The 27,375-nt window shown below is 47.6% G+C and overlaps 1 protein-coding gene across 2 annotated transcripts in view; it reads left to right on the forward strand.

Moving 5' to 3' along the window:
* Nucleotides 1–27,375, forward strand: part of NPAS2 (neuronal PAS domain protein 2) — a 156,036-nt gene that overhangs the window by 106,721 nt on the left and 21,940 nt on the right. For both annotated transcript variants that reach the window (XM_081264274.1, XM_081264273.1), the window contains exons 6-12: nt 8,824–8,944; nt 9,990–10,103; nt 19,714–19,832; nt 20,580–20,662; nt 21,330–21,436; nt 23,760–23,907; nt 25,943–26,027. In XM_081264274.1, the coding sequence (XP_081120400.1) occupies nt 8,824–8,944; nt 9,990–10,103; nt 19,714–19,832; nt 20,580–20,662; nt 21,330–21,436; nt 23,760–23,907; nt 25,943–26,027 (777 nt within the window). The remainder of the gene's footprint in view (nt 1–8,823; nt 8,945–9,989; nt 10,104–19,713; nt 19,833–20,579; nt 20,663–21,329; nt 21,437–23,759; nt 23,908–25,942; nt 26,028–27,375) is intronic.

Below are 27,375 nucleotides of genomic sequence, written 5' to 3' on the forward strand. Positions count from 1 at the left end.
TTATTTATTCCTACAGAACCTGACCTTGAATAGCAGCTCACCAGGAGTATCACACATGACAGACCCGGATGGAATGTCCTCTCTTATCTCCTCTCCCAACGAGCCCTGGCCAGACTTCTCCTCGCCCCTGAGCATGGGTGGATAGTGGCCAGTTTATGTGACGGGTTCCCACCTAGGGATCCTGGGCCAGGAGGAATCCCACAGGGCGTGGCCCCCCCTTCTCTGCCACAGCTGCCCAGGGAACAGCATGGGCCTGCTTTGTGGGCAGCTTCCCTCCCCCTTGGGGTGATGAGCCCGGTTCTGCTGAGGGCCCAGGGTTCCACCTCGTCCTGGGTCTCTCTGGTCCTCAGAAGCTGCTGCCCCATCATCTCTGCCAGTGACACCACGTGCCCTTCAAAGCTGCCAAGCACACTTTTCCTTTGGTCACTGTGTCACGCCAGAAAGGCATTTTTGACTTCTCTGGGCAGATGCCGTCCGGTGACACCATAATCTAACCCTGTGGGTTTCACTTTGTGTGGTGCCCATTTCCTGAGGTCAGAAGGTGACAGACAGGCCCAGAGGTGCCAGAAGGGACTCCCTCTCAGCCCCAAAGAGGCTGAGGTGAGGCTGCCTCCCCCGTCCAGGAGGAGAGAGATGAGCTGGAAGCCATGAAGGTAGATGCAACCCCCTCCTTTAGTGTGGCTTCTGTGGGTTCCTCTGAGGATGGCCAGGGAGAGAAGGGCAGATGGGCTGCTCTTTGGAGGGATCTTGTGTTTTGCTTTGAATGGCAGAAACCAACGGGGGCAGAGACAGGCCCTGGCTGGAAACAACCAGCCGTGACCTGCTTACTGACCCAGCAAGGAGAGCCCAGAGCCCTGAGCGCTGTTTGGGTGAACAGGATTTGCACTGCTCTGCTTTATGCTTTTGTAATTATCTGATGACCCAGTTGCTATATATGGCAGAGGGGACTTAGAAAGTAAGATGGGAATTCTGACTTGATATTATGCGGTCATTTAGGAACACCTTTGTAAATTATTTCCTAACTCTAGAAGGGCCAGAAATGACCCCCCAACTCAACTGGTCAATGCCAAGCCCACCTGAATGCTCAGTAAGTGTCTTTACATAGAGACGCAGGCCACCATCCAGACAGCCAGGCCACCTCCCCTCACCCTGCCCCATGCAGATGAGCCCCGGGATAGGCACCCCCACATCTTGCTTCAGTTTACGTTCAACTTTCCTGATCCTGTCTTTACCAGGATTGTCCTTTGCAAGTGGGTAGGCAGGGGCTGGGATGGATGGACATGTCCCAAGTCCTCTCAGCATGCAGCTGGCTGGTCTGGGAGTCAGAGCTCTGTGGGCTCCGCCTTCCGGGGCCTACACCAGGCCTCCAGCCCTCCCCTGAGGCTGCCTGGTGTCAAGGATTCAGTTGCAATGGAGAAATTCTGCTTTTGACTATCCATAGAGCGTGGAGCATTTCTAAAGCCCCCGGTGGTTGTCTTCCCTCAGGGTTTGCACTTTTGTTGAGAATTCCACCTGTTCAATCATTAGCCACTAACACCATACCTGGGCCCTTACTATATACCAGATACCTTGAAGAGTCACTTCCACGTGCTGATATGTAAAAAGTACTTGGAACAGTGCCCAGCACAGAGTAAGGGCCACTTCATATTCCCTCTCCTTACTCCTCTGTTCAATAACCCCATGAAGTTGGTCATCGCCCCTGTTCATAGGAGAGGAAACAGTGGACGGCCAGAGAGGTAGAGTAATTTACCCAAGGCGCCACAGCCAGCCAATGATGGGGCTACAATTTGACCTCAGGCACGTTAGCTCCAGAGCCTGACGCTCAGTCACTACTCAGAACCCTGCAGAGGACAGAATAAAGTTGAAAGTTCCCCAGTTGTGCTGGGTGGTTAGGTAGGGAGAGAGTGAGGACCCCACAGGTGATGGTCAGCCTACAGGGAAGAGGTGGCCATTGAGGGAAGACATGGCCGGCTGGGACACAGGGTGAGCAGGGGTCAGGAGGTCAATGCCCCCAGCGACAGAATCCCTATCAGTGTCACAACAAGCACAGGCTGGCACACAAGGGATCCTGCCCCATGGTCCCCTGTTGGTGATGCAGGAATGAAGAACAACCAGAAAATCTGGGGCAGTGGCCCACCCCAGTAATCCCATCTGCTCGGAGGCTAAGTCAGGAGGGTTGCAAGTTCAAGGCCAACCTGGGGCAACTGAACAAGACCTTGTCTCAAAAAAAATAAAAATTAAAAATAAAAATAAAAATAAGAGCAACCAGAACTTTTTCCATGCCTGAGAAATATCCTAGAACTTTCTTTTTTAGTTTGACAGAGAAAAAGAAAGATGTGAAGCAGAAAATGATGTCATGAGAAAGTCAAAACGGTTCGGTGGCCTCCTTGACGTCTAGAACTAACACAGGCGGTCAAGGCAGAAGTGTGAGCTAAGAGATGTGCTTCTGGAGGACCCAGGGCTAAAGGTGGCCTCTGGGATGGCAAACTTTCAGGAGAGGTTCAAGGGGAGCCAGCCACATGCCTTGGACAGAATTGGGGAGCAGTCTGATTGCAGCAGATAAGGTGGGCATAGATAACCCAATTTCACCAAAAGGAAATACTCTAAGGCACAAGCATTCAGAAAGTTGGAAAGATCCACAGACTAAAAAAATATTTCCCCACAGGACTGACTTGCCAGGTAAAAGCTCCATTCGGCAAGAAGAAAGCATAGGACAAGAGTACAAAGTGGGACCTGTTCCCACGGCAGGGTCCCAGCAAGGAGGAGCCCTCACAGGAAAGGGCAGAGCCCCTGGTTTAGGATACCAGGAAAGGCACAGCAGGACCCAGGCCCTGAGACACACTCTCCAGGACACATCCCTCAGCCCCTCCCGCCCTCCCCACCCTGCCCTTGCCTGCTGGACCAGGCCACTCTGTCAGAGGTGACTTCTGGGCCTGGCAGGGTGTCGACAGGTGTGGCTGCAGCTTGAAGTGGGTCACGAGTCAGATCACTAGATTCCTTTTTAATCATGCATTCTGATTTTCATGGATCCTCCATACAGATGTGTGGATACAGCATATGTCTCATGTTTAAATACATGGCAAGTGAACAGAAGCCTACAGGTAAATGTCACCAAGGTTGAGAAATGGAACAGGGCTGAGACCACAGGCGCTCCTGTCCACGACTTTTTATCACATCCCACCTCCACCGAGAAGCAGCTGTTTTTCTAATTTTGTTTTTGTTTTTGGTGCTGGGGATTGAACTCAGGAGTACCTGACTACTGAGCCACCTCCCCAGCCTGGTTTTGTATTTTTATTTTATTTAGAGACAGGGTCTCGCTGAGTTGCTTAGGGCCTCACTTTTGCTGAGGCTGGCTTTGAACTCGTGATCCTCCTGCCTCAGCCTCCTGAGCCGCTGGGATTATAGGCATGTACCACTGGGCGTGGCTTGTTTTCCTGACTTTTAAAGTCATTTGCTTGTTTTTCTTTGTAACTTCATAAATTTTTTAATTGATCACTAAGATTTAATTGAGTAGAAGTTGAGTATCTATTATCGGAAATTTGGGGAACCAGATTTTGGATTTTTTTTTTCATTTTTGGGGAATATTAGCACTTAGCTCAATATTTGCACAATGAGGAATCTTGGGGATTGGGACCCAAGTCTAAACATAATGCATTTATGTTTTATATACACATTGTACACATAGCCTGAAGGTAATTTAATATGCCGTTTTTTAAAATTATTTTTTGTATTTATAGATGGACAGAATGCCTTTATTCTATTTTTATGTGGTGCTAAGGATTAAACCCAGTGCCTCACACATTCTAGGCAAGCTCTCTGCCACTGAGCTACAGCCCCAGCCCTGATACACCGTTTTTAACAATTTTGTGCATAAAGCAAGATTTCATGGCATGGAATTTTCTGCTTGTGGCATGATGTCAGCGCTCGCTCGGAAAGTTTCAGAATTTGAATTTTTGGATTAGGGATGTTCAGCCTATATTGCCTTTAGCTTAAGTGGAATCCTGGGAAATAGCCTTGTGGTTTCTCCTTGTGCTCACCCTGTTTAGGAGATTCATCCTTCTTCCCCTGTCTGGTGTAGGGGTCCTTGGTTCTGGCTGCAATGCAGTGGGCCATTTTAGGAACGTGCTACAATTCCTGCATCTGTTCCAGTTTGGCACTCCCAGCCAGTGCTTCTGCAATCTCCCCGTAGTGCTGCGAACAGAGCAGGTGTAGAATTGCTGGCTTTCAGCGTGTCAGCTTGAGGGGGTGGGGGGGCAGGTGTTCCCTCACCTTTACTTCACCCAACTGGACCATTTCCATAGTGATTGATTGCGTCAGTGTTCCCTCCACCAGCAGAGTGCAGAGTTCCAGGTGATTGCGTCACCAGACTTGGTACTGTCAGACTTTTTAGGTTTTATCAATCTAGTGTGTGAGGCGACTCATGGAGCTTTAATTAGCTTTAATTAGCTCATTACTAGTGAGACTGCGTCTTTCCCTGTTTACTGGCCCTGTGGATGTCATCTCCTGTAAAGTGGCTGCTCAGGTACAGTCATGCCTCCCTTCATGACAGGGAGACATTCTGCTGAAGGTGGCATTAGGTGATCTCGTCATTGTGAGAACATCAAGATCGGTGCACTACACTAATTAATGTCTTGCCCATCAGTAATGGTACACGATTAGATATCACCCCACACACACCTAGGCAACAGGCTACATTCTGTTGCCCCTGAGCATCAAACCCATGTGCCACACACAGCTGTAGTGGATACTGTAGGCAGTTGTGACACAACCGTAAGTATTTGTGCACACCAAAGGAGAGAACGTATGGTAAAAGGTACCTCTTATTCTTATGGGACAACCATAGCATGTGTGATCTATCATTTGCTGAAATATCTTTATGCAGCGTGTATTTTGTTTTTGACATTTTACTCTTAAACTTTTGGACTCTTCTTCTAACGATTTCCAGGCACGCTTTCCGTGACCTGGACATAGTCCTTGGTGAAGGACAGTTTCAAGGGCCTCTTATTCACCCTATCCCGGGGCAATGGGGACGTTTGAACACACAACACCCAACCCTGGGCGGATGAGACTGACAGCAGGTCGAGTCACACATATTCAGTGGAGGACACCGCACACCACACAGGGCCACACAGGGGCTAGCAGGGGCTGGGGGAGGCAGGTTTGTAATAACAGACAGTGGGTGACCCCGGTTGCCTGGAGCATACGATTGGTTTATTTGAGTGATTCCACAGGCCGACAGGAAGCTAAGCCTGTTACTTGGAAATGAGCAGGAACGTGCCCAGTCCTCTTGAGAAGGAGGGTATTTGGCTGGGGGACCCTATCCACTGAGGCAGCATGGGGACGAAACTTGCAGTTTGGCCCTGCCAAGGTCATCGGAGGTCAAGGAGGAGCATAACAGGCAACCTTAATTTTAGGCCTTTTATTATGGATACATGTGTTGCGAATATCTTCTCTCACTTTGTGGCTTACCTTTCCCCTCTTTGAGGTGTTTTAATGAACATAGTCTTTCTTTATATTTAGCACTATATTTAGTTAATTCAATGCACCAAGGGCAAAGCTCTTCTCATACCGTCTGGCCATCGGTCTTATTCGAATCTCAATTGAATCTAAGCGTCTCGAGCCTGCCTCTGACTTCTTGGTTCCTTAACCAGTTCAAGGCCCCAAGGAGCCCATTCCTGCTGCTTCCTAAGTCAAGGAGTCCCCAGACCTCTCACACTGTGCCTTCTAAGTGAGGCCGACACATATCTTCAGCCAGAACTGTCCCCTGGGGCCCCTCAGGGATGTTACAGGACTGAATGTCTACCCAGCCCACTTGCATCCCACCCAGCCAGCCACTGAACCGGTGCTACTGGTCCCAGGGAGAGAGGTTCCCTTGGTCCTGCAGTGGTTTCAGCTCATCCCCAGGCACTCGAGCGAGACTCCCTGGGGGGGGGGGGGACACGGGAGAGGCTCGGGGTGCAACTAGGCCTTCCTGGCGAAGCTCAGGGAACTGCCAACTGCTCCCTAAAGCATTAGCAAGCTGGGAGAGAGAAGCTCCTGCCTGATGCAGGTAAATGACAGTCCTGATAATGACTCAGACTCAAAGATGGCTGTAGATGGCAGGTTCCCTCCCTCGTCTCTGTGACTGCTATTATTTTAATCAACAGAGCTCAGCTCATTCAAGGAACGGTTCAACCGCAGATGTGATGTATTCTCCTATCGGCACTAGGGTTTAGATTTTCAAATTGTCATTGTTCCTGGCAGTACTCAGCACGTGGAAATGGCATCACGGTCCTATGCTAGCAAATATGTACAAGCCACAGGCAATTCTGAGCCCTGTGAATCGACTCTAATGCTCATGACCTCCTATTACCCACCTCCCCCACCTCCATCCATCTTTGTTCTGGGCAGACTTGCTGCCCGAGGTGCCCCACAGCATGAGGATGGCCAGGCCAGTGACCCCAACCTCACTCTCTGCCACACCTGCCCTGAGAGAGATGGCTTCAGATGGAGCAGTCCAGGAGAGGAGCACCGAGTGACTTAGTTATCATTTTCATGGGTCTGAAATACCTTTAAGAGGAAAGGTCACTCTCATGCATGAACATTAGTCGTCAGCTAAAAAAAGAAAACTAGAGGAAAATGGCTTGAACTGCAGTCAAGACCACAGAGTCTTTTTCGTAGAGATTAAAAATTGGTGTCTCCATCTAAGCCATCCTGAGTCCTTCCTTTCTCTCCTCCTGTCCTCCAGTCGGCCACCAAGCTGTGTCCACCGTCCTCACACCCACTATCATGCTGACTCCAGGAGGGGAGGGACTTGGTGGTGTTTCTTCCCAGTGCCCCAAACAGAGTCTGAGCACTGAGGAGTCCTTACCAGTATGACCAGTCTTACCAGTCCCGGGTGTAGTATGGTTGAGTGGATTGCCTTGGACTCCCTTTCCCCGTCTGTCCCCATGCACACTCTAACCATCTCTGGCCTGGCTTCCTGGGCCCTGTCCCTTCAGATCACAAGTGGGATCTCTTTGAAATACAAGTACAGACCGAGAGCAGTGGCGCACGCCTGTGATCCCAGAGACCTGGGAGGCTGATACAGGAGGATGGCTATGTTCAAAGCCAGCCTCAGCAACTTAGTGAGGCCCTACTGTTACATATCACTGTTACGGATCACTAAAAAGAACCAATAAATAAATTTTAAAAAGTATATATACATATATATATTAAAGCAAGTGATTGGTTGGATATTTAATTTAAAAATGTATTTAAAAATGTGTACCAAGACGTTTGATGCTGTGGGAGTAGATGAGTTTACTGAGGGAATCTGAGGAAGCCAGAGAGATGTGCCTGCCTCCTCCCTCTCCCCACTTTGAACCCTTACCTGCCTTTTCCTGTAGGCTAGCCACTAGCTACATGTGGCTAATGAAATGCCAATTACAATTAAATAAAATTAAAGTTTCATTTCTTTAGTTGGACTAGTCGCCTTCCAAGTGCTCAGGGGACAGGTGGTCAGCCGGTCTTGTGAGGGGTGGTACAGATGCAGACCCCGACTCACACAGATGGCTTTACTGGATTGGGCTGTATCTACACTCTATCTTATATTTAGGTTGGATCCTAGTACCTAGGCACTCGGGGGGGAGGGGGGTGGGATGTGAAACTCCTTCAGTTCCAGACCTTTAAGAAATAAACAGGCTGCTTTTTGCTGGCCAAAAGGTCAAGAAAGGAACCCCATGTACTGTTTGGGGCCATTTGAATGAGTGACGGGGCTCTCCCTGGGGCTCCACGTGGCCTCACCACCCCAGCCAGGACACAGACAAGATAAGAATCTGACTTTGGAAAGGAGGTTAGAAGGAATTAAGAAGGGAGGGCTAATTTTAAGCAGATGGGGCGCCATACGCCTGAGGAGGACTCCTCTGTGTGCATCTGTTAGACTTGACATTCAGTCTTTCCTCAGCCCATGGACAGTAGCACATTCGCATTTGAGCAAGTACAGGGCTCCGAGGACCTGCACCCAATGATTCAGGCAACCATGATTGAAAATATTTGAAAGAAAATTCTGTCTGCACTGAATGTGTATTTTTTCTTTATCATTATTCCCTGAACAATACAGCGTAGCAACTAGTTACAGAGCATTTACATGGCATTAGGAATATAAGTCATCTAGAGATGATTAGAGGTCTACAGGAGTATGTGGGCAGGTTCTACATGAATACTAGAACATCTTTCAGAAGGGACTTAAATGTCTATGGATTTGGGGAGCTACAAGGGGTCCTGAAAACAATTCCCAGAGGATACCAAGGGATAATTGTGGTTCTTTTATTTATTTTCTTTTAATTTTTTTAAGTTTTCAAAAATAAATTATGGTACTGTGCATCAAACCTAGGGCCTTGGACATGCTAGGCAGGTGCTCTAGCTCCGAGCGCTTCCCCCAGACCCTATAAAACCTTTTCGGTCACAATTTAGGATTACAGAGTGATGAATGGGGAGTGCTCACAGAAAATCAGATCTTGGGCCAGGTACTGTGGCACACACCTGTAACCCCAGTGGCTTGGGAGGCTGAGGGAGAAGGATCACAAGTTTGAGGCCAGCCTCAGCATTTTAGTGAAGGCCAAAGCAACTTAATGAAACCCTGTCCAAAAATAAAAAACATAAAGGGCTGGGGGTGTGGCTCTGTGGGTAAGCACCCCTGAGTTCAATCCCCAGTACCAAAAAAATAAATAAATAAAAATTAATAAGACCTTGAACTTCCCCTTTCAGAATCTGATCCTGAGGAGTCAGGCACAGTTTTAGCCCCCCATTTTGCCTCTTACTACCCTGGAGTGTGCACCTCTGTTCTTTATTTTTCTTTTGCAGTCGGATGTCATGGATCAGAATTTGTTAAATTTCCTTCCAGAACAAGAACATTCCGAAGTTTATAAAATGCTTTCTTCCCATATGCTTGTGACGGAATCCCCCTCCCCAGAATTCCTAAAATGTAAGTTTCACTTTACTGTTTTTTTTTTTTTTAACCAGGTCTGAAGATAAGAATTTGACTTTGGAAAGGAGGTTAGAACGAATTAAGAAGGGAGGGCTAATTTTAAGAATAATTTTCCTCATGACTCAGAACGTTTTCCAGATCCTTTGAGGTATATTTTTAAGTTTAAAGCTAAAACCGGAGTCGGAAATCTGTAAGACATTTAGCTTTTATGTGGAAAATTTGAAGGCACAGACCTTAAGAATAACAACTTGTTTTTGCATGTATGACGAGATTTTTTTTTTTTACACGAGAGTCTTTCGGTAATAAACAGTGCAAAAAAAAATCTGTGAATAATCTTCTTATTTAGGGAAACACTAGAATGCTAAATTTGTATAATACCAAATAACCAACTGGTAAATTAACGAGTTAAGTCAAAAACCGAAAGTCTGCCTTCCCCAGGCTGTCATCTGGTTATTTATACCCATTTGCATTTTGATGGAATTTTAAAGTTTTTACCAAAATACTTGGCAACGTGGCTAGAAGCCCGGCCTCGGTGCCCGGGAACCTCATGTCACTTAATGAAGCATGTGAAATATACACAGTAGCGAAGATGCTCGCATTTGTTCCAGCCTCAGTCCATTTTCCATGAATAATTTGTCCGGTCGTACATCTGATTTGACTTCAAAGCAAAGCAAAAAAAAAAAAAAAAAAAAAAAAAGATTAAATTAAAGAGAGCGGCTCTAGATGAGCAGCTTGGTTTTAATATACCGTCTGAAAACAACCGGAACTAATCAATGCCGACACAACAGACCACAGACATTTGCAAGCAAATGAAGACTAACTGGGCCCAAGTAGAGAAGGAGGAGTATCTCTGAACAATGGGAAGAGAACCCTGTGCCGCCAAGGTTAGAAAGCCACCTTCTGAAGTTAGTCATGAGGACAGAAATGGGCTGGCCCTGCGTGGACCAAGTCCCCTAAGAGTTCTCACAAACACACCACTTGTTTAGTCTAGAATCTGTGTAATGTGCCTCTTCCTTTCTCTTTTCTTCCCTGAACGGCCCAGCTGACAACGATTTAGAGTTTTATTGCCATCTTCTCAGAGGCAGCTTGGACCCAAAGGAATTTCCAACTTATGAATACATAAAATTTGTAGGAAATTTTCGATCTTACAACAATGGTAAGCTTTAATTGTCCCCATAATTGCCCACAGTGTCTTTTGTCATGCAAACGTGCACATGAGCCACCGCCTAAGAATCCTAAGAATCGCTGGGGGAAGGAGAGGGGAAAATGTGTGCTTTTTTTTTCCAATTTGCATTTCGATTTTTCTGTTCCCAAGATGCATATTCCTGTGGCTCATCAGCGCTCTCTCCCTTTCCAGAACACACTCCCACACCTGTTTGTGCCGGTGCACAATGTCCCCTTCGATGGCAGGCAATTCGCTTCTTTATTTTTTCAAGCTGATGAAATAATTCTGCCCTGTGAGAAACAACTTACAGTTAATAAAGAGCAGCCTACAGAATCCTCAGAATAGGACTTCACTATGACATGGAGATCAGGATCCTTGCTTTCTGCATTCTGGTCCCCTCTTTAAGCCCTGCAGAGCGCATGCTTTAATAGATCTGATCCTGGGGTCTTGTGCTCCCTGTGGCCCAAATGCACAGTAAAGGGGCTATTTGACCATGAGCCAGCAATCTACACTGGGTCAATTATCAAGGAGGAGAAGCCATTACTGAAGTCATATTTTCTAAGACTCCTAGGATAAGGAACTGTCCAAACTCTGGCTGCAGAGATGTGAACCCTAAACTAGACTTAACGCTCATTTTTTACTTTTTGAACCCATGCAACATGGAAATACAGGTCTGGTGCCAGTCATTCAGCAACCCAGTCTCATTATGGACAGATCACAGAAAGGCCTGCATCTTGTTTGCTGTGCTCCTCAAAACGCAACACAAAACAGAGAACTTTGAGAGCGCTGATATCACATTAATCAGCAAAGACAGGAGAAAGTGTTGACAGGGAAGGAGGGAAAGAGAGATGTGCAGAAGGAGAAGAAATACCAAAGTAAAACAAAGACAGAATGATGAGCTGCAGAACAGAGAGGGAGGGCAGCCAGGGACCCAGGGCAAAGAGGAGGACAGCACTGACTGCTGCAGGTTTAATTCCTGTTGTCTGACGATGAACCCACGTAGGTCTGTGACTCCAGCCAAATCAGTCCCAGGTCCCGTTAGCGCCAACCACGGTGATAGTACTGAGTCCTAACTAACACTGGGGCTAGCCAGGAAATTCTTTTCCTCCAACTTCGAATGATCCTTTGTTGCATATTGTTTGCATGAATACATGTTTTATAAAAAGTCTTCAGCTAGATGCTGAATAGTGTGATCCTGCCAGAGGGATGTTCAGGCACAGTGTCCAGGGTTTTGCCTGGATAGTGGGCTCCCTGGCTGACTTGGAGGACCCCCTGGGAACCTACCTCTCCAAGGCTTCAGGGACTCAAGTGGTTGGAGTGACGGTTGGTGTCAGCTTTCCAAAGGGCGCCCCCAAACCTGAGCAAAGCCAAGGCCTGACCATGTCTAATCCTATTCGTCTGCGAGGTCTGCCCCAACTTCATGCCATGAGTGTTTTTAAAAGCTACACAAAGAAGTCAGTGGTGTCTTGCTGGGTGGTTTTCTGGGCTCCCCAATTAAAGAACCCAGTTTAAGAGACACCATAGAGAAAACCCAGCATCCGCCCGGCCAGTGCAGTGGGTCTTTGGATAAGACAACTAGTTAAAATGCAGATTTTCAGCCATTACCTTAAGGCAGATCTGAGACCCAGGAATGTGCAGCCCAAAGGACTGGGGACTTGGGCTCCAGGATTCGTGACATACACTTGGACTAGTGTGACACCAAATGCCATTCCCTGGAGAGTTCCATGGCAAGGCTTTCAGACAACTTTATTGTGGAGTTAATGTAGTGGTGGTTTGGAATTGAATTCAAATGTGCAGGCTGGTTCCTCAAAACATTAAACATACAAACATTGAACATAACATTAAACACAGAGCAGCCACATGACCCAGCAATTCCACATCTGGGTGTATACCCCCAAAGAAGCGACAGTAGGGACTTGAAGAGATATTGGTGCACCTACGTTCATGTATGTCTATATGCAATAGCCAGAAGGTAGAAGTAGCCCAGTGTCCATCAGTGGATGGATGGGTAAAGAAACTGTGGTATATCCTTACAATGGAATATTATTCAGCCTTAAAAATGAAGGAATTTCTGACTTGTGCCACAAACGTGAATTAACCTTGATATTATGTTAAGAGAAGTGCATCAATCACATGCGTACACTTAAAAACAGGATGGTGGTCAAGAGTACAGACTTACCATGCATAAGGGCCTGGGTTCAGTCCCCAGCACCAATAATAATAATAATAATAATAATAATAATAATAATAATAATAATAATTGTATGTTATGTGCATTTTGCCACAATTTTCTTTTAAAAACTGCACGTACTCTAGCCAGAATAGCAGCACATCCTAAGCAACCAGATGCACAGAGGGGAAAGACACCACATCTCTCAGAGTGCTGAACCTGGGAATTATGGGATGCTATTCCCACGTGTCCCCATGACAACAGTGCACACACCTGATTATTTAAAGAACCAATCGGTGATTGGCTGGTGAGGAGCAGTTGTATCCTTTGTGAATTTACATTTCCACACCTCTTATGAAAACACTGCCAGCTATCACTTTGACGCACCCTGTCATTTATCACCTCTTAGAGGATTTCAAGGAAATTGCTGCATTCTGAATACCTGGGCTTTTTTTAAACTAGCAAGCTTTATTTTCACTTCAAATTGAGACAGTGTTTGTTTGCCTGGAAGAACGTGTAGAAATGATGTGCGACTTTTTTTTTTTCTTACTGTTACTGCTATGGCAGGGACAGCATTGAAAGTAGAAAATTCAAAACCAAGAATGCAGTGTCCCTCTGGAGCCTGTTGTGCAAGCCAGAGTTTAGACGGGCTTTATGGAGACGAGAGTGTCCGAGCGTAAATAGGGAGCTCTCAGGCCCTCAGGCAAAGGGCCCAAAGTGGACCAGGGAATGCTGGTTGTGGTTCAGAGATCAGCTGTGGTGTGCTGCTGCACAGGAGGGTGGCCATTTGTTCACAACACTAGGAGAAAGGATGGAGAATGTCCTCACCTCTAGGAAATGATACGTGTTTGCGATACAGATACAGATGTTCCCTGACTTGAGCCCCTGGGCATCCTGTACCTGGGTGGAACATGACTTGGCTTCTCATTAATACGTACAATTCTGTGTCCAGAATTGTAATGCAATTAAAATACAAATAAAGAATAAAGCAGTGTGCAGGCCCCAGAGCAGGGAAGAGAGAGGGCCAGACTGAGTCGGCAAGGGCTTTTGTGACCCTCAAATCTGTGGAGAAGAGGCTCCCCTCTGTTGGCTCCCTCAACGTCTCCTCCTGCAGGCCTGGGCTTGGGACCCAGTGGCCATGAGCTGTCAGTAGGTGTTGGGGGAGGGAGGGGCAAAAGCCCCTCTGCCCTTGCTGATGAGCTCACACTCTCCATTTGGAAGTTTCTAGACTCAGGGGCGGTGGGGAGGCTGGTGCCCATTCGCCCCTGACCTCCTCCAGCTGCCTTCGGCACAGCAACCGTGGCCCAGACGCTGGAGCCAGATGGAATTTTCCCCTTCTCTGCTATTTGCCCATGGCAGTCACCCCCCAGGACTCAGTCATTTGCCCCCAGTGTCCAGGGGGAGGAGAGGGAGGACAGACCTCACTTCTTTCATCTAGATGGCTAACAAGTGGGAAGAAATACACACCAGGAAATGGAAAAGGAAGTCACCTTCCTCAGATGTGTTCACCTGAGCAAAAGCTCAGGGAGGGGATGAGTGACCCCATGTTCTGTCTTCTCCTGGCCAAAGGCTGAGGCTGACCCTGGGTGACAAGTGGCAGATGGGTGGGCCCCCGGTCCCCGCAGCCTTTGAAACAAGAAGTCTTTCCTTGGATTATGTTTGTTCTGTAACAGATTTTTTTTCTTTTTTTTTTTTTGGGGGGGGGGGAGGGAAATGCTTTTGGATAAGTACACCGTTGTATCTTTTTACTTTCCCAATTAAACATGGAGCCCACTGGGCCCTCCGCAACCCCACATGCCCAGCGCCACATCCCTGCCCTGTGGCTCTGAATGGGGAGGAACCAGCGGGTGATTTTTCAAAGACAGTCTTTGCTTTACGGGGTCCCAAGAAGCAGGTTCCAGTTCCTGAAAGATGACTTCACGCCAGGAGGGAGGCCAGCCTTTCTCTGCACCCTGGCTCCTCCCCCGGACTTGGATTTAAATGTGCGTCTGACTGAAATCCAGAACTCCGTGTTTCAAAAGTCGCTGGTGTGGTTCCAAATAGGTCACCCTCAGCAAACATTCCACTCTGGGCTTTCCAGAAACCGCACACCAGAGGATAAAAGTTTCCCTGCCCTCATTTCACCTACTCGCCTCTAACCACACCGCCAGATTGGAAAGATGGCATAAGTGGGGACGTTTCAGCTGAGAACACACGGATCCATGTGTTCCCTGAAGTTTCCGGAGGCTGCCTCATTTTATGGCTTGGAGAGGGTTGTTTTTGTGTTTTGTTTTTCCCCCTGAATTGAACTAATGGAGATGTCTCAGCTAAGGGATGGAGGGGCATGCACACCAGGTCTCCCTGGGAATGGAGATGGGACCTTGGACAGCTTCAGAGATGGAGTGTGGACCTGTCCATCACGGGTGCCTCAGAGAAGGTTCCCTCCACCCAGCAAAGCAGCCTCGTGTCCTTCCCCAGCAGTGGTCATTGCTGCCACATTCAGCAGCCGAGGAGAGGAGATCCTGATAGAGAAAAACTGTCACCCAAGAGTATCATCCCGCGGGGACATAGAAGGTCCATGTTAAAAATGAAGCCACGGGGAATGGCCGCACGTTGATCCACCACATCTTTCTGCTTGCCTTAGTCCGTGAGTGCAAGTCGTCTCATCATGTGACAAAGATGTGACAAGCTATCCATTTGGACGACAGGAATGAAGGCTTGTTAGGAAGCCCACTTTCCCGGCCACACAAATAACATGACCCTGTCCACACCAACCGTCCAGTGGGTATCTTAGAAATGACATTCTAAATCTCAGGCCCCTAAAAATACTCATTTTAGTTCATGAACACCAGGGAAAAGAGGAATTAGTTAAGACATACAGTCTCCCTTTAAATTTTTTTTTTAACCCCGCGAATTGGAGACCTCCAGCTTCTAGGTATGGTTCTCACCTTCTCCCACATTCCTCTTGCTCTCAACAGAACGGGCAAAAGGGAAAGTCGAGCCGAGCATTACCCGGCAAGGAAGGTAGTGCCCAGGACAAGAAGTGGGCAGGGCGACTCTGCTGCTGCCCCCGTGAGGACCCCCATACCTGGCTCTTCAGAGGACATTGAGCAAAACACCTGCAGAGGGAAAAATGAAGAGTCTGAAATTAGTACTTCATTAGTGGGAGATGATTTCTCATGAATGTACAGAAAGTGATTTTCCTTCCAAAAGTCCAAAACAATAGTCCAAAATGTGTTTAGCACAGTTTGGGATTTAGGAACTTTTTTTTTTCTTCCTTGAGCAAAATCCATTGATTACTGCAGGTCTTCCCAGGCACCGATCAGCTTTGTTTGATATTGGTTCCCAGAAGACTGAGGAAGCTCTCTGGGCCTTCCCCTGTGAACTACTGTGTTTTCCTCTAGCCATCGCAACTATTTTATTCTAAGCAGGCCATCCCTGGAGACGTTACCAGGTGGTTCTGAGGACTGACCCCATAACTCGGTGGAACGGAGACAACCGTCTTTGTCCATTTCTTTCTATTCCTTTGCTGTTAACTAATGTTCACGATCATCATTTCCGCTTCCTCCTCACTCTTTCCTAAATTCTCTTGAAAAAAAAAAAAAGATCTCAGTACGTACAGTCTTCCTGCCTCTGCAGATGTCAGGACAAACTTGGGAGCTCACCTTTGTCACGGGACAGACTTGGAACCCAACCTAGGGTGCATCCAAACGAAACAGACATTAGTCATTCGGAGTCTCTGGAGAACCTGGGACTCTTATTTTGGGGCTCTCAAGGGGCATCAACCTAAGGCAAAACTCTTCCAGGGCGTCTGAAATTGGAGACTGTCATGAAATTGGAGACTGTCATGAATGGTTCCGGACTTGCTAATCTGTGGATCATTTTAACACGAAGACCTCAAATCAGCACATGGGGGTCCCTCCCAACAGGAACACAGGAGGCACTTGGGGATTTTCCACCAGAGTGGTGATTACTGTATGGAATTCCCAGCAGCTGTCCTGTCCAGGCCCCCTTCTGACCAGTGTCTGTGCCTCAGTAGGGCAGTGAGCTAGCCTGAGGGCCAGGGGAGCCCAGAACCAGTGCTCTGCAGACACCTTCCACAGCCCCAGCTCATGCTATGGGAGGAGCCATCTTTTGGATCCCAAGGTCCATGCACTAAGTCCTGGCAAGAATCCAAAGGTTTCTTCCTCAGCTGAATGCAAGATGGAAAGTCCTCTCCTGAAAGTCTCACCCAATAAGCACACATTGAGCACCTGCTGTATGCAAGACACCTGCTCAGACTGGAGAAGAGAGCAAGATCAGCTCTACCTTGGGGGAAGCTATCTATTTTGCTTTTGGGGCAAAAGTAAGATCAGTTTGAGTAAGAAGACTCTAGAGGGAAGAAAATAGCCAGAAAGAATCACTTTTCTATCATGAGTGGTCAGAGATCTGAGAACGCAGGGCTGCACCTATATTTAGTGGTTGATCCTCCGGAGAGGCTTGGGAAAAGCCAGTTGTAATTAGAGACAGTTTTTCTATTACTTAAATTGAACAACTAATTGAATTCTTAATTAATGGCTTTAAACTACCTTGGGATACAAAGTGCCCGAGAGTTATCCTGAGTGCTAAATAGGACTGTGAAGTCCCGGGGAGCAGCGGGCTCCTCGGTTGACTCTGGAACCTGCCAGAAGGCTCATGCTGGGAGTAAAAAGTCATTTTAAACTCAACTGGTGACATGTTTAGAGTAGCTTCCTCTCCTTGGTTTTCCCCTAAGGTTTTTCCCTTGGCCTCTGTTAGAACATTCATCCTTGATTTAATATCGCCCTGAATCAAGCCCTGGGACATTTACGATTCGGGGTGGGGAAAACACTTGTTTGGGAAAAAAATAAAGTTGCCCAGTTCTGGTCCCATCTGTAAAATATCTAGATGATCAAGCGCAGGCCACAAGCAATAACGGACCTTCCCTTTTAGGAGTGCATTTTTTATCCTGAAAGCCTTTGAAGTCATGAAAGAGCAGATAAACCACATGATCGGCAGCCGGGTCAACTGTAGCTCTGCACAATGTCCACTGCATGACCCTGGCCTGAGTCTGGGCCCCCTGAAGACGGAACAGGACGCAGCAGGTCTTGGGCCCACGTTCCTGTTCCAAGATCTTTTTCTGTCCTTCTCTCCTCTTCAAAGCAAATCCGAAGGAAAACCCTTACTGACAGAATCCTTGGATAATCGACCAAAGATGATCCCATCAAGATGCATCTTGGAGCCACAGGTGAAGGAGGCATCATCCTCTTAAATTCCTGGGAAGTCCTCGGAAGCTTCCTTGGAAGGTCTTGATATTCTGAAAGAGTCAGGAGGATTTTATGAGGCCATTATCTGGCTGGGTGATGTCTCTTAGATCCAAGCGGAGAGTATTTCACATCTGGGAAATTTTTAGATGTCTCTCTTTCATTACACAGATGTTCACATCTGCGAACCCTTCCTTTATGTGGAGTTGTTTCCATTCCCCTGGATACATTTCTTGGCTTGCCCTACAAATGAATCCGCACCAGCCTCAGCCAACTAGTGACAGATGTCAACTCACGAGAGGCCACTATTTTTTATTTTTCCCACTTTATATCCCTGTTTGGAAACATTTATTAGTATTGATGTGAATGAACTCAGAGACTAAGTTTAGATAAAATGAATTTATTCTTGTTAGCAGTCGGAAGGCCATGTGATATGGGATAAAATCATTTTGAGACATATGTGTATATAAAATAGAAAAGAAAACGGGAAAGCTAAATCTCAAAGAAAATTTTGTAGATTTCATTTTATAATGCATTTTTTTCTGATATTCTATCTGTTCTTAAGTTGGGAAGCATAATGAGGTTTAAATCTGCAAGTTTAGAACATACAGGTTGTACATTCGTCCCTCAGAATCTATGGAGCATTGATTCCAAGACCTCCCCAAAGATACTCAATCCAAAGATGACCAAGTCCCTTGTAGAAAATGACCTAGTATTTGCATACCACCTTTATACATATCCACTTTATACTGAAAGTCACCTGTATAAATACTTGTATGCTGTATTGTTTAGGAAATGACAAGAAGGAAATCTATACATCAGCAATACATACACAACTCTTTTTTTTTTTCAAATATTTTCCATCTACAGATGGTTGAATTGGCAGATCCGGAACCCTTGGTTATGGAGGGCTAATTGTAACCCATCACATTTTAAGAAGTAAAGAGAGTGCAGACTCTTGGCTCTAGGGATCCTCAATCCTGTCTGCAGAAACTTGTGGAACTTTTGAGTGTATCCATACCTGGGCTTCACCCCCAGAGTTTCTGAATGAGCTGGTTTGAGAGGTACCCAGGCAGCCATGCCAGAGTTACCAGGGAAACCAGGTGCACAGTGAATCTGAGAATTCCCCGTGTGTGCCAAGTCGGCCTTTCTCATATTTAACAAGGATCTTGTCCCCAACCAGCAAACTCCACCTAAAGACAGAAGAATCTTTCTGGCCCAAAGACCCATCAGTTTTCCACAATCCCCCTGAAAGTGGGGGTTGGAGGATCCCAGAGACACTACGTGGTGTCTCCCAGGGGACCCTGGGCACGAAGTTCCAGGACTATTGTGGACATGAGCCTAGAAGCATCCCCTCTCTTTCCTGGGAGACCCCAGACTTGGAGTCTGGAGATGGGGGTAGTGTCCCTGCTTCATTCTTTCCACTGTGGAAGTGACCTTCATTAATTAATAGATCCTTTCTGGGCCTCAATTTCTAAAATGAGGGCAGTAATACTTTTCCAGACTTGTGAGAATAAATCACAGGACACATGGGAACAGATTTTGTTGCCTGTACCATGCTACAGAATTAGAAATTTGTCATGGGTGCTTTGTGTGTACGTCTGGGATGAGCCAGGTTTCCATTACTATAACAAAATACCTGAAATAAGCAATTTAAAAAGATAAGCCAAGTATGAGTTTGAGGGCAGAAGCTCTTGAATGGCTAGTGCCAGGACAGGGAAGGGCTGTCCATGCATCCAAGACACCACTAATCTCCCCAGGACCATCCATATCAGGAACATCCTCTGACTATGATCTCACCCTTCACACAGCAGCCAGGGGGAGCATCCAGACCCTTGCTGCAGAATGAAGCTGCCCCTCATGTTGCCGAAGGTCTTCCCCAACACATAAAGTGCAGGGTTATAGGGCGGCAGGTTGGGGTGGGCAGTGGTTACCAGCAGGACTCACTCCCATCTGCTTCTAGTAAGCTGTTTGGCTTTGAGCAAGTGCCTCGGTTTCCTCATCTATGCCACGGGGATAACAGGAGTACCTACCTACCTCATTAGGATTTTGTGTGGATGAAATGCGAGAAGCCACACACACACACAGCCCCAGGAAGTGACTCTAAGTTTATGGTAAGTGCCAGGTGGGATTTGACAGCTGTCACCAGGCAAGACTAATTGTGTGTCCCCACTCCCCACCCCCTACGCAGTGCCTAGCCCCTCCTGTAATGGCTTTGACAACGCCCTGTCAAGATCTTGCCGGGTGTCACTGGGGAAGGAGGTCTGCTTCATTGCCACTGTCCGCCTGGCAACACCGCAGTTCTTAAAGGCAAGTCCCCCGCAGAGAGGTCACTGTGTGGAACGGTTTCCACTGAGTCGCGTCTGGTTATATCTCATTCGTTATCTTTATGGGAGAGAATCAAATTGCCATGGAGTCACCACATTCTAAATTTCTAGATGCTGCTTTGAAACATCCACAAGTTTAGATCGTCTAGCCTCCGATCCCCTGCCACCCTAGCCCTGTCCCAGGCCCTCCCTGGGGTTCCTGCCAGGTATTTTATTTGAAGGCAGCCGTCACTTGCCATTCAGCCCACAAAGATGCTGCCCGATGGCCCCGCCCACCTCCCCACCTTCCTGGTCACCGTGAACACCGCCCAGGGCAGGCAGGGGAGAGAATGGAGAGTCACAAAATTGAGGGCTTTTTTTCTGTATTCTCTCATCAAAGATTGGTAGCACTCTCTGGAACGAATGTTGAACTAAATTAGTAATTCAAATTCAGATGCAAAGCCATTTCCCACATGTTTACCACACTTGCAGATAATAGGAAGGGAGTGGTGTGACATTTTGGCTCCTAGGTATTTTTTCCCCAGCTTGTGAAATAAATTTAGTATCAGCTAATACCGAAATTAGCTACAGATGACGAGTTTCAGTCCAACCCAACTTGGAGGCTGGCTTGTGAGGAGCTTAACTTCTGTTACCCATCATGCATTTCTTTGCAGCAAACCTAGGGTGAGCATCTGGCACCCCAGCAACATTCTTTTCTTTTCTTCCCCCCCCCACCCCTCTTCCAATACAGGAAATGTGCATAGTTGATGAACCTTTGGAGGAATTCACTTCAAGGCATAGCTTGGAATGGAAATTTTTATTTCTGGATCACAGGTTTGTGAAGAGGGAAACGTATTTGGATTGGGTCCTTTTCAAGTGGTGTTCACATGAGCCAGGTTCTCCTTGGGAGACAGAAGTCCAGCCTGATCCTTTGAAGAAAGACTCGCTGGCTACAGGAAATGTGGTTCCCAGCCAAGGGAAGGGCTTCCCCTTCTGTACCTGCTTCCCCTTCATGCAGAGGTTGAAGCCTCAACCCTGGGGCATCTTGTCTTCCAGAAAGACAAGCAGATGTGCAATGAACCCTCTCTTCTGATCACTTCCAACACCCCTTTGATCCTTGAGTTCAATTTTTCTCTTTCCTTTGTAACATTATTCACCGTTTCAGAACAAGAAATCTCGCTTTCCTGCCCTTTCATTTTTCATTAGACAATGGAGCTGGCCCCATCTATAGCTGTTTTTAATTAGTCAATAGCTGATACATTTAATGATTATTTGGGCCAGAGGATGCCAAGGAAATGGAGTGTCTAAATACCAAAATAACTTTGCAAAACTGGTGCTGACCAGTGAGTGCAATGCTATTTTCTTCCCCTGGTTCTTGAGAAACGAGGCCCCCGTGGATACTAAATGTGCAAACTGTACCCTGCGTGTTGAATGGCTGGTGTTGACTGGCATGGCCAGTGTGGTGTCCTTCTGATGGGGAATTCCCTGTGCCCTCCTGCAGAGCCCCTCCCATCATAGGATACCTGCCCTTTGAAGTGCTGGGCACCTCAGGCTATGACTACTACCACATTGACGACCTGGAGCTCCTGGCCAGGTGCCACCAACACTGTGAGTACCCCTCACCCAGACTGACCACAGGAGCGTCATACTTGATCCTTGGTGACCGGACAGCAGGGCTCTGTAGTGAGCCCTCTGCAGTGAGCTAGGGGTATGGAGGAATCCACCTAGATGGGTTAGTCTTTAGTCGGCAATTAGTGGTATTGGTCTCCAACTCCAGGAAACGCTGAGCCGTCCTCTTCACATATCACCCTAAGTCAGTGTCTCCTGGGGTGACTTGGGTTTTCTAGGTAAGAGCTGTCTTAACCATTTGCATTAAGAAATGCTAATGCACATTTCAGCATCTTCTGCAGGGTGAGGTCTACTGGGAAAGCCAGGAACCGTGACATTGTAGATTGTGAATGTTGCATAGAAGGGGATGTGCACAGGGCACTGGAGGCTCAGGGGGACCCCCCCCACCACCCCGCAGCTGAAGGAGGTCCAGGGATTCCCTGCGTCCTCCTGCAGAGCCCCTCCCATCATAGGATACCTGTCACAGATAACATAGGATACCACAGGAATTCCCTCTGTCATGGAAGAGGGGAATACGCTGGCACACACGTGGGGGACAAGTCTCCTGATGTGGGAGAGCTAGACTCACAAGCTTGATCAGTTCTCACTTCAAAAGAGGAATCAAAAATTAAACACTTGAGGGCTGGGGTTGTGGCTCAGCGGTAGAGTGCTCGCCTAGCACGTGCAAGGCCCTGGGTTCGATCCTCAACACTACATAAAAGTAAATAAATAAAATAAAGGTATTATGTCCCACTACAACTGAAAAATAAATATTAAAAAAGAAAAGCCAGGTATGGTGATACACATGTATAATCCCAGTGACTAAGGTGGATAATGCAGGAGGATCTCAAGCTTGAAACTAGCCTTAGCCACTTTTTAAGAAGAGAAATGGGGGGGGGGAGAAGGAATTATTATTTAAGGCTCATTTTTAATTTTTTTTTTTTTTTTTGGTACTGGGGATTGAACTCAGGGGCACTCGACCACTGAGCCATATCCCCAGCCCTTATTTTCTATTTTATTTAGAGACAGGGTCTCACTGAGTTGCTTAGCACCTCGCTTTGGCTGAGGCTGGCTTTGAACTTGCCATCCTCCTGTCTCAGCCTCCTGAGCCGTTGGGATTACAGGCATGCACCACTGAACCCAGCCTCTCATCTTTAAAAATTTAACCCCACGCTCCTCAAAGTGTGGTCCCCGGTCAAGCTACATGGTAATGTGTGCTAGACATGTAGTGTCTCAGCCTCTTGCCACCTGGCCTGAAGAGTCACAATATCCCCAGATAATTGTGCAAACATTCAAATTTGAGAAGCAGAGCTGCTTTAAACCTCTGACTGCTTTTGGCTCTTCTAACGGAGAAAAAGCCAAGGGAAGAGTTACCTACCTGGCCTGAGCAAGAGGTTCCTTCTCTGTGGAGCCCATGGCCCCCCCTGCTGGCTTCTCTCATATTCACCAAGTCAGTGGCTTCTTCTGTAGCTTTTGTTTCCTAAGTAAGATTCTTCTTAACCGTTTGTATTAAGAGATGCTAAATTCCAGGCCCCTTGGCAATAAAACCGAAATTGTTCTTCTTCCTCTGATCCACATCCCTTTCTTCTACCTGGCACAGATTATAAACCACCAGCATCCACTGTGTTTTGGACACCCCCAAAGGGACTTCCCACAAACATGACCAAAAGGGGCTCCAGGCATCTCTATGGCTGCAGGGGACTGCCTGGGGTGGAGACACCCATACCAGACCCTCTTTATTCTAGAACTGTGTAGACTCAGTCTGAACTGCTGTCTGGCAGCCACAGAATCCATCCAGCAGTTGCTGGCCGTCAGGTCTAGTTTGGGTGCAGGGCCCTCAGGGTCTGGATGCTCCCTCCTCCGCTTGGCTCCCTCAGCTTCAAAACCAGCTAGCTCCACCTGCAGCGGGAAGATGAGCCCCAAGAAAACCAGGACCTCCTTTTAATTAAACTTCCAGTTTAACAATCTGTCCACCTCTGCCCTTATTTGAAAATCTCTCTTAAGCTTTTGAGCATCTGGAAAAAGTACGTGGATCACTCTTCTATTATTTAAGATTGCCTGAGAGTTAGCAGGAGGTGTGACCCAGTGGTAGAACCCTTGCCCAGCATGTACAAGGCCCTGGGTATGATCCAGGCACCCTGGGGGAAAAAATAGTATCAGAGTCTACCATTGTCCTGAGAGTCACTTATTGTACGGTGCAGCCAGGGAAATAGGCAATGCCGGGTATGGTCTTTTGTAATGTGGATTTTAGTCGTAACTCCCAGGGGAAAGATAGCTTTCACGTTAATGTGTGTTACATGCAGAATCCGTTTTCTACTCCCAGTGATGCAGTTTGGCAAAGGGAAATCGTGCTGCTACCGGTTTCTGACCAAAGGTCAGCAGTGGATTTGGCTGCAGACCCACTACTACATCACCTACCACCAGTGGAATTCCAAACCCGAATTCATCGTGTGCACGCACTCGGTGGTCAGGTACTATGCGGTGGCGTGTCTGGGCTTGTCCCTGCAGTGCCTGGGAAGGGTGCCCGGGGTCCGTGATGACTGGTGCAGATCAGCAGCCCCTCAGGGACTCCCTGTGTCTGAAGGTCAAGGTGGCTGTCACTTGCAGTGAACAGGACAAGTCCCAGAGCTTAGCACCTCCCAGGTAGCCTCGCCACTCTCACCTCCCACGACTGAGACTTCTGAGTTTCCTTCAGCCCCTTGCGCAAGCCTCATGAACTCTTTTAGGCTGCCAGGATATTACTTAGTAAGTTCCTGCTTCACTGACCTACTTACATATTTTCCCCTCGTCTCTCTCCATCCCCCAGCCTTCCCGTGTCGCTGATTTGAGAAGAAAATTAAAACGTTGCCTCTAAATAACTCAAACACATACTCCCTTTATTTTTAATGTTCTAGAAACCCCTGCTGGCAACCGAGGCAGCGTTCAGAGAACAGCCAGGCTGACTGTGGGAGAAGGTCCCCTGCGGGTGTCTGGTGACCTCGGGGAGCCCTCAACCCAGGGCACCAAAAAAGACAACCCATCCCCCCGCCTTGTTGCAGATGCATCCTGGGTGGGGTCCCGACTCCCAGGGTTGGACGAGGGAAGTCTCCTTCCCGCCACGCCACTCCAGAAATGTTAGGAACATAAATCAGTTTTAAACTGGTTTAGAAAAGAAGCTTTTGAGGAAAAAAAAAAAAAAAAGGGTAGAAGGACTGTATGTCATATAGTCACCTCTCCATATCCACTGGACCCTACGTCCATAGATTCAACCAACCACAGATTGAAACTCTTCCAAAAATAATCAATCCGTACTGAAATGTAGACTTTTCCTCTTCTTCTCAACAGTCCCTAATCATGACAGTATGCCAACTGTATACATAGTGTTTGCATTGCATTAGAAAGTGTCAGTAACCCAGAGATGCTTTAAAACACAGCCGGAGGATACGTGTAAGTTGTATGCACGTTATGTCATTTTATAGAAGGTACTAGAGTATCTGTGGATTCTAGTAGGCACTGGTGGTCTTGGAACCAATTCCCTCGGCTCTGGAGGGACCACCATAAATAGAAACAATAATAGATGAAGGCAAACAGACGCGGCCACCTCTCCCTCTGCGTGCGTATAGAGAAACGCTAGCTTTTCTCCCTCCCATTTCACCCTATTTTATGTTCATGCTTAGAAAATCATTCTTGGATTCCCTGTCCACCCTTGGGGACTTTAGCAGCCAGGGGTTTGTGACTTCGTGGCCAGAACCCTGCTGCCACTGAGCCTGGGTCTGTCTCTAAGGGCTCAGGGAAGGCTGGACATCATCCACACCTCGTTCTTCAGAGTGGGCTCAGCTTCTCCATCTTTAGTCTATCAAATCTTAGGAACATTCAGAGACTGTAGGGAGTGAAGTGAATAAGTGGATAAATAAGACGAGAAGAATCCTATGGTCCAAGGGCTGGCGTCTCGTCCCAAGGCCCTCCCGGGCCTACAGGAGCGAACAACCCAAGGGGGGTCACTCTGGCATCACTACGTTGACCCAGTTTACCTGTGAAATTGAAAAAGCGCGTCCCTAGATGGGCCTCTAGTGGCCTGGGGTCTGGGTCTGGCTGATTCTGTAATTGTGTGAGAGAAAACTTTTTTTATTTTTTGAGAAATGTCATGACCAGAAAAGTTTCCTGTCACCCTTCTGTAGCCACAGTCCAGACTGAACAGATTTTGAAAACAGCTTTTCAGCACTTAAAGGCAAAGGCTCACCCCACAGATGAAAATGTCTTTTTAAAGACAGTTGCATTTGAAGGTTTCCTGGGGGAAGAGAATGGTGAAGGAGAGAGTCATAAAAACACCCTGCAAATCGAAGCATTGGGGACATCGTATCCGAGTCCCTCAAGTGGAAACTAGATAGGGAGTGAAACTCAGCCCTTCACAGGGGAACAGACGGGTGCTGTCCCTGCTGAGCATGGGTGGCAGGAACAGAACCCCTGTTTGGGAGTTGTCATCTGGAATGTCCTGCCTCCACTGTGGTCTCTTGCTTTCCTGAGCAGTTATGCGGATGTCCGGGTGGAAAGGAGGCAGGAGCTGGCTTTGGAAGACCCGCCCCCCGAGGCCTTGCACCCCTCCGTCATGAAGGTAAGCGCATCCTGCCAGGTGGGTGGGGTGAAGATGGGCTAGGCAGAGGCTACTAAAATGGTAATGAGAAGAACAGAGCCACTCGTATTTATGGAACCCTTGCTACACTCCCATGGTGTTCAAAGTGTTTTTAGGCATGTTCTTATTCCCCGCCTCCCTCCCCGTGGTAGTCCTGAGAGGGAATGTTGTTATTGTCCTCATTCTCCAGATGATGCATGGACAGCCACCTACCCCAGGACACCCGAAGGTTGTCACTCACCAAGCTGGGTTAGAAGCAGACACTGGACATAAGGCACGGCTGGAAGCTTCCCACTGTCCCCCAATGGTTATAATAAGCCCTCTTTGCATTTATCTCACCAATAAAAAGCTGGGGAGTAAAAATCATCATTCCTTCAGGGTGTGGAATAATTCAAGGCCACTGTCGCTAACTTAGCCTAAGTGCCGTTGCGTGGCCCCCAGGCCTCGGGTGCCTGTGGATGGACTGACCCCTCACACACTTCCGTGTCATTCATGCTTTTGTTTTTCTTTGGGACCCTGGGGATCGAACCCAGGGCCTCACGCTTGCAAAGCGCACACTCTACCGCTGAGCTGCAGCGCCAGCTCCTCTCGGGCTTCTGTTTCTGTGCCTGGGGGTTTAGTCAATATCCACAGAGGCCCCAGCTCTGCACAGGGAGCTCTGCTCTGAAAAAGCCATTTCTTTCCACGAAGCCCATTACCTTTCTTCTTCCCCCGCCCTGAGCTCTCTGGTCCCCTCTTGAACAATGCAAAGGGACATGGAGATTGTCTGCAAGCAGACCAGAGCCCTGTTCCTCAGAGCAGGTACAAACATTGGAAGAGAAAAGAAAGAGGGAGTGAAGTACATCATCAATGCTAAGGCACTGTCCACTGGAAGAGCCACTTTTTTTTTTTTTAAATCTCCAGCTAAGAAAGAGAAAATGCTCCCAGACGGTTTGTGAAATAATGTTTTCTTTTCATCCGTTGAAGGATACACCCAACTTCAGCTGTGTTAAAATGAGGGTAGGGGGTGCCTCTTAGAGTTGATGAAGTTCAGTTGATGAAGCTCTGGGCGTCCAGTGACTCTGGTGGCTCTGCAGCAGCCAGGGCTCAGCCCTTCCGCTGTCTTAATCCAACAGAAGCATCCCTCCTCCCTGGAGGACCGAGTCAGGAGGAAAGAGAAATCACCTTAGAGATCAAAGAGCAGGTGGGGTCTCTGTGCCCCCGCCCCCGCCAGCGTGCCACATGGTGGTGCGTGCTGTGTGATTCCTCACCTGCACACCAGTGTTTATGGAAGTCTTTGTCACCCAGCTCTGTCACATAACACATCATGTATCATGTCAGGGAACAGAAC

This window comes from Spermophilus citellus, assembly GCF_964194105.1.
Source record: "Spermophilus citellus genome assembly, chromosome: 13".
Classification (NCBI taxonomy): Eukaryota; Metazoa; Chordata; class Mammalia; order Rodentia; family Sciuridae; genus Spermophilus; species Spermophilus citellus.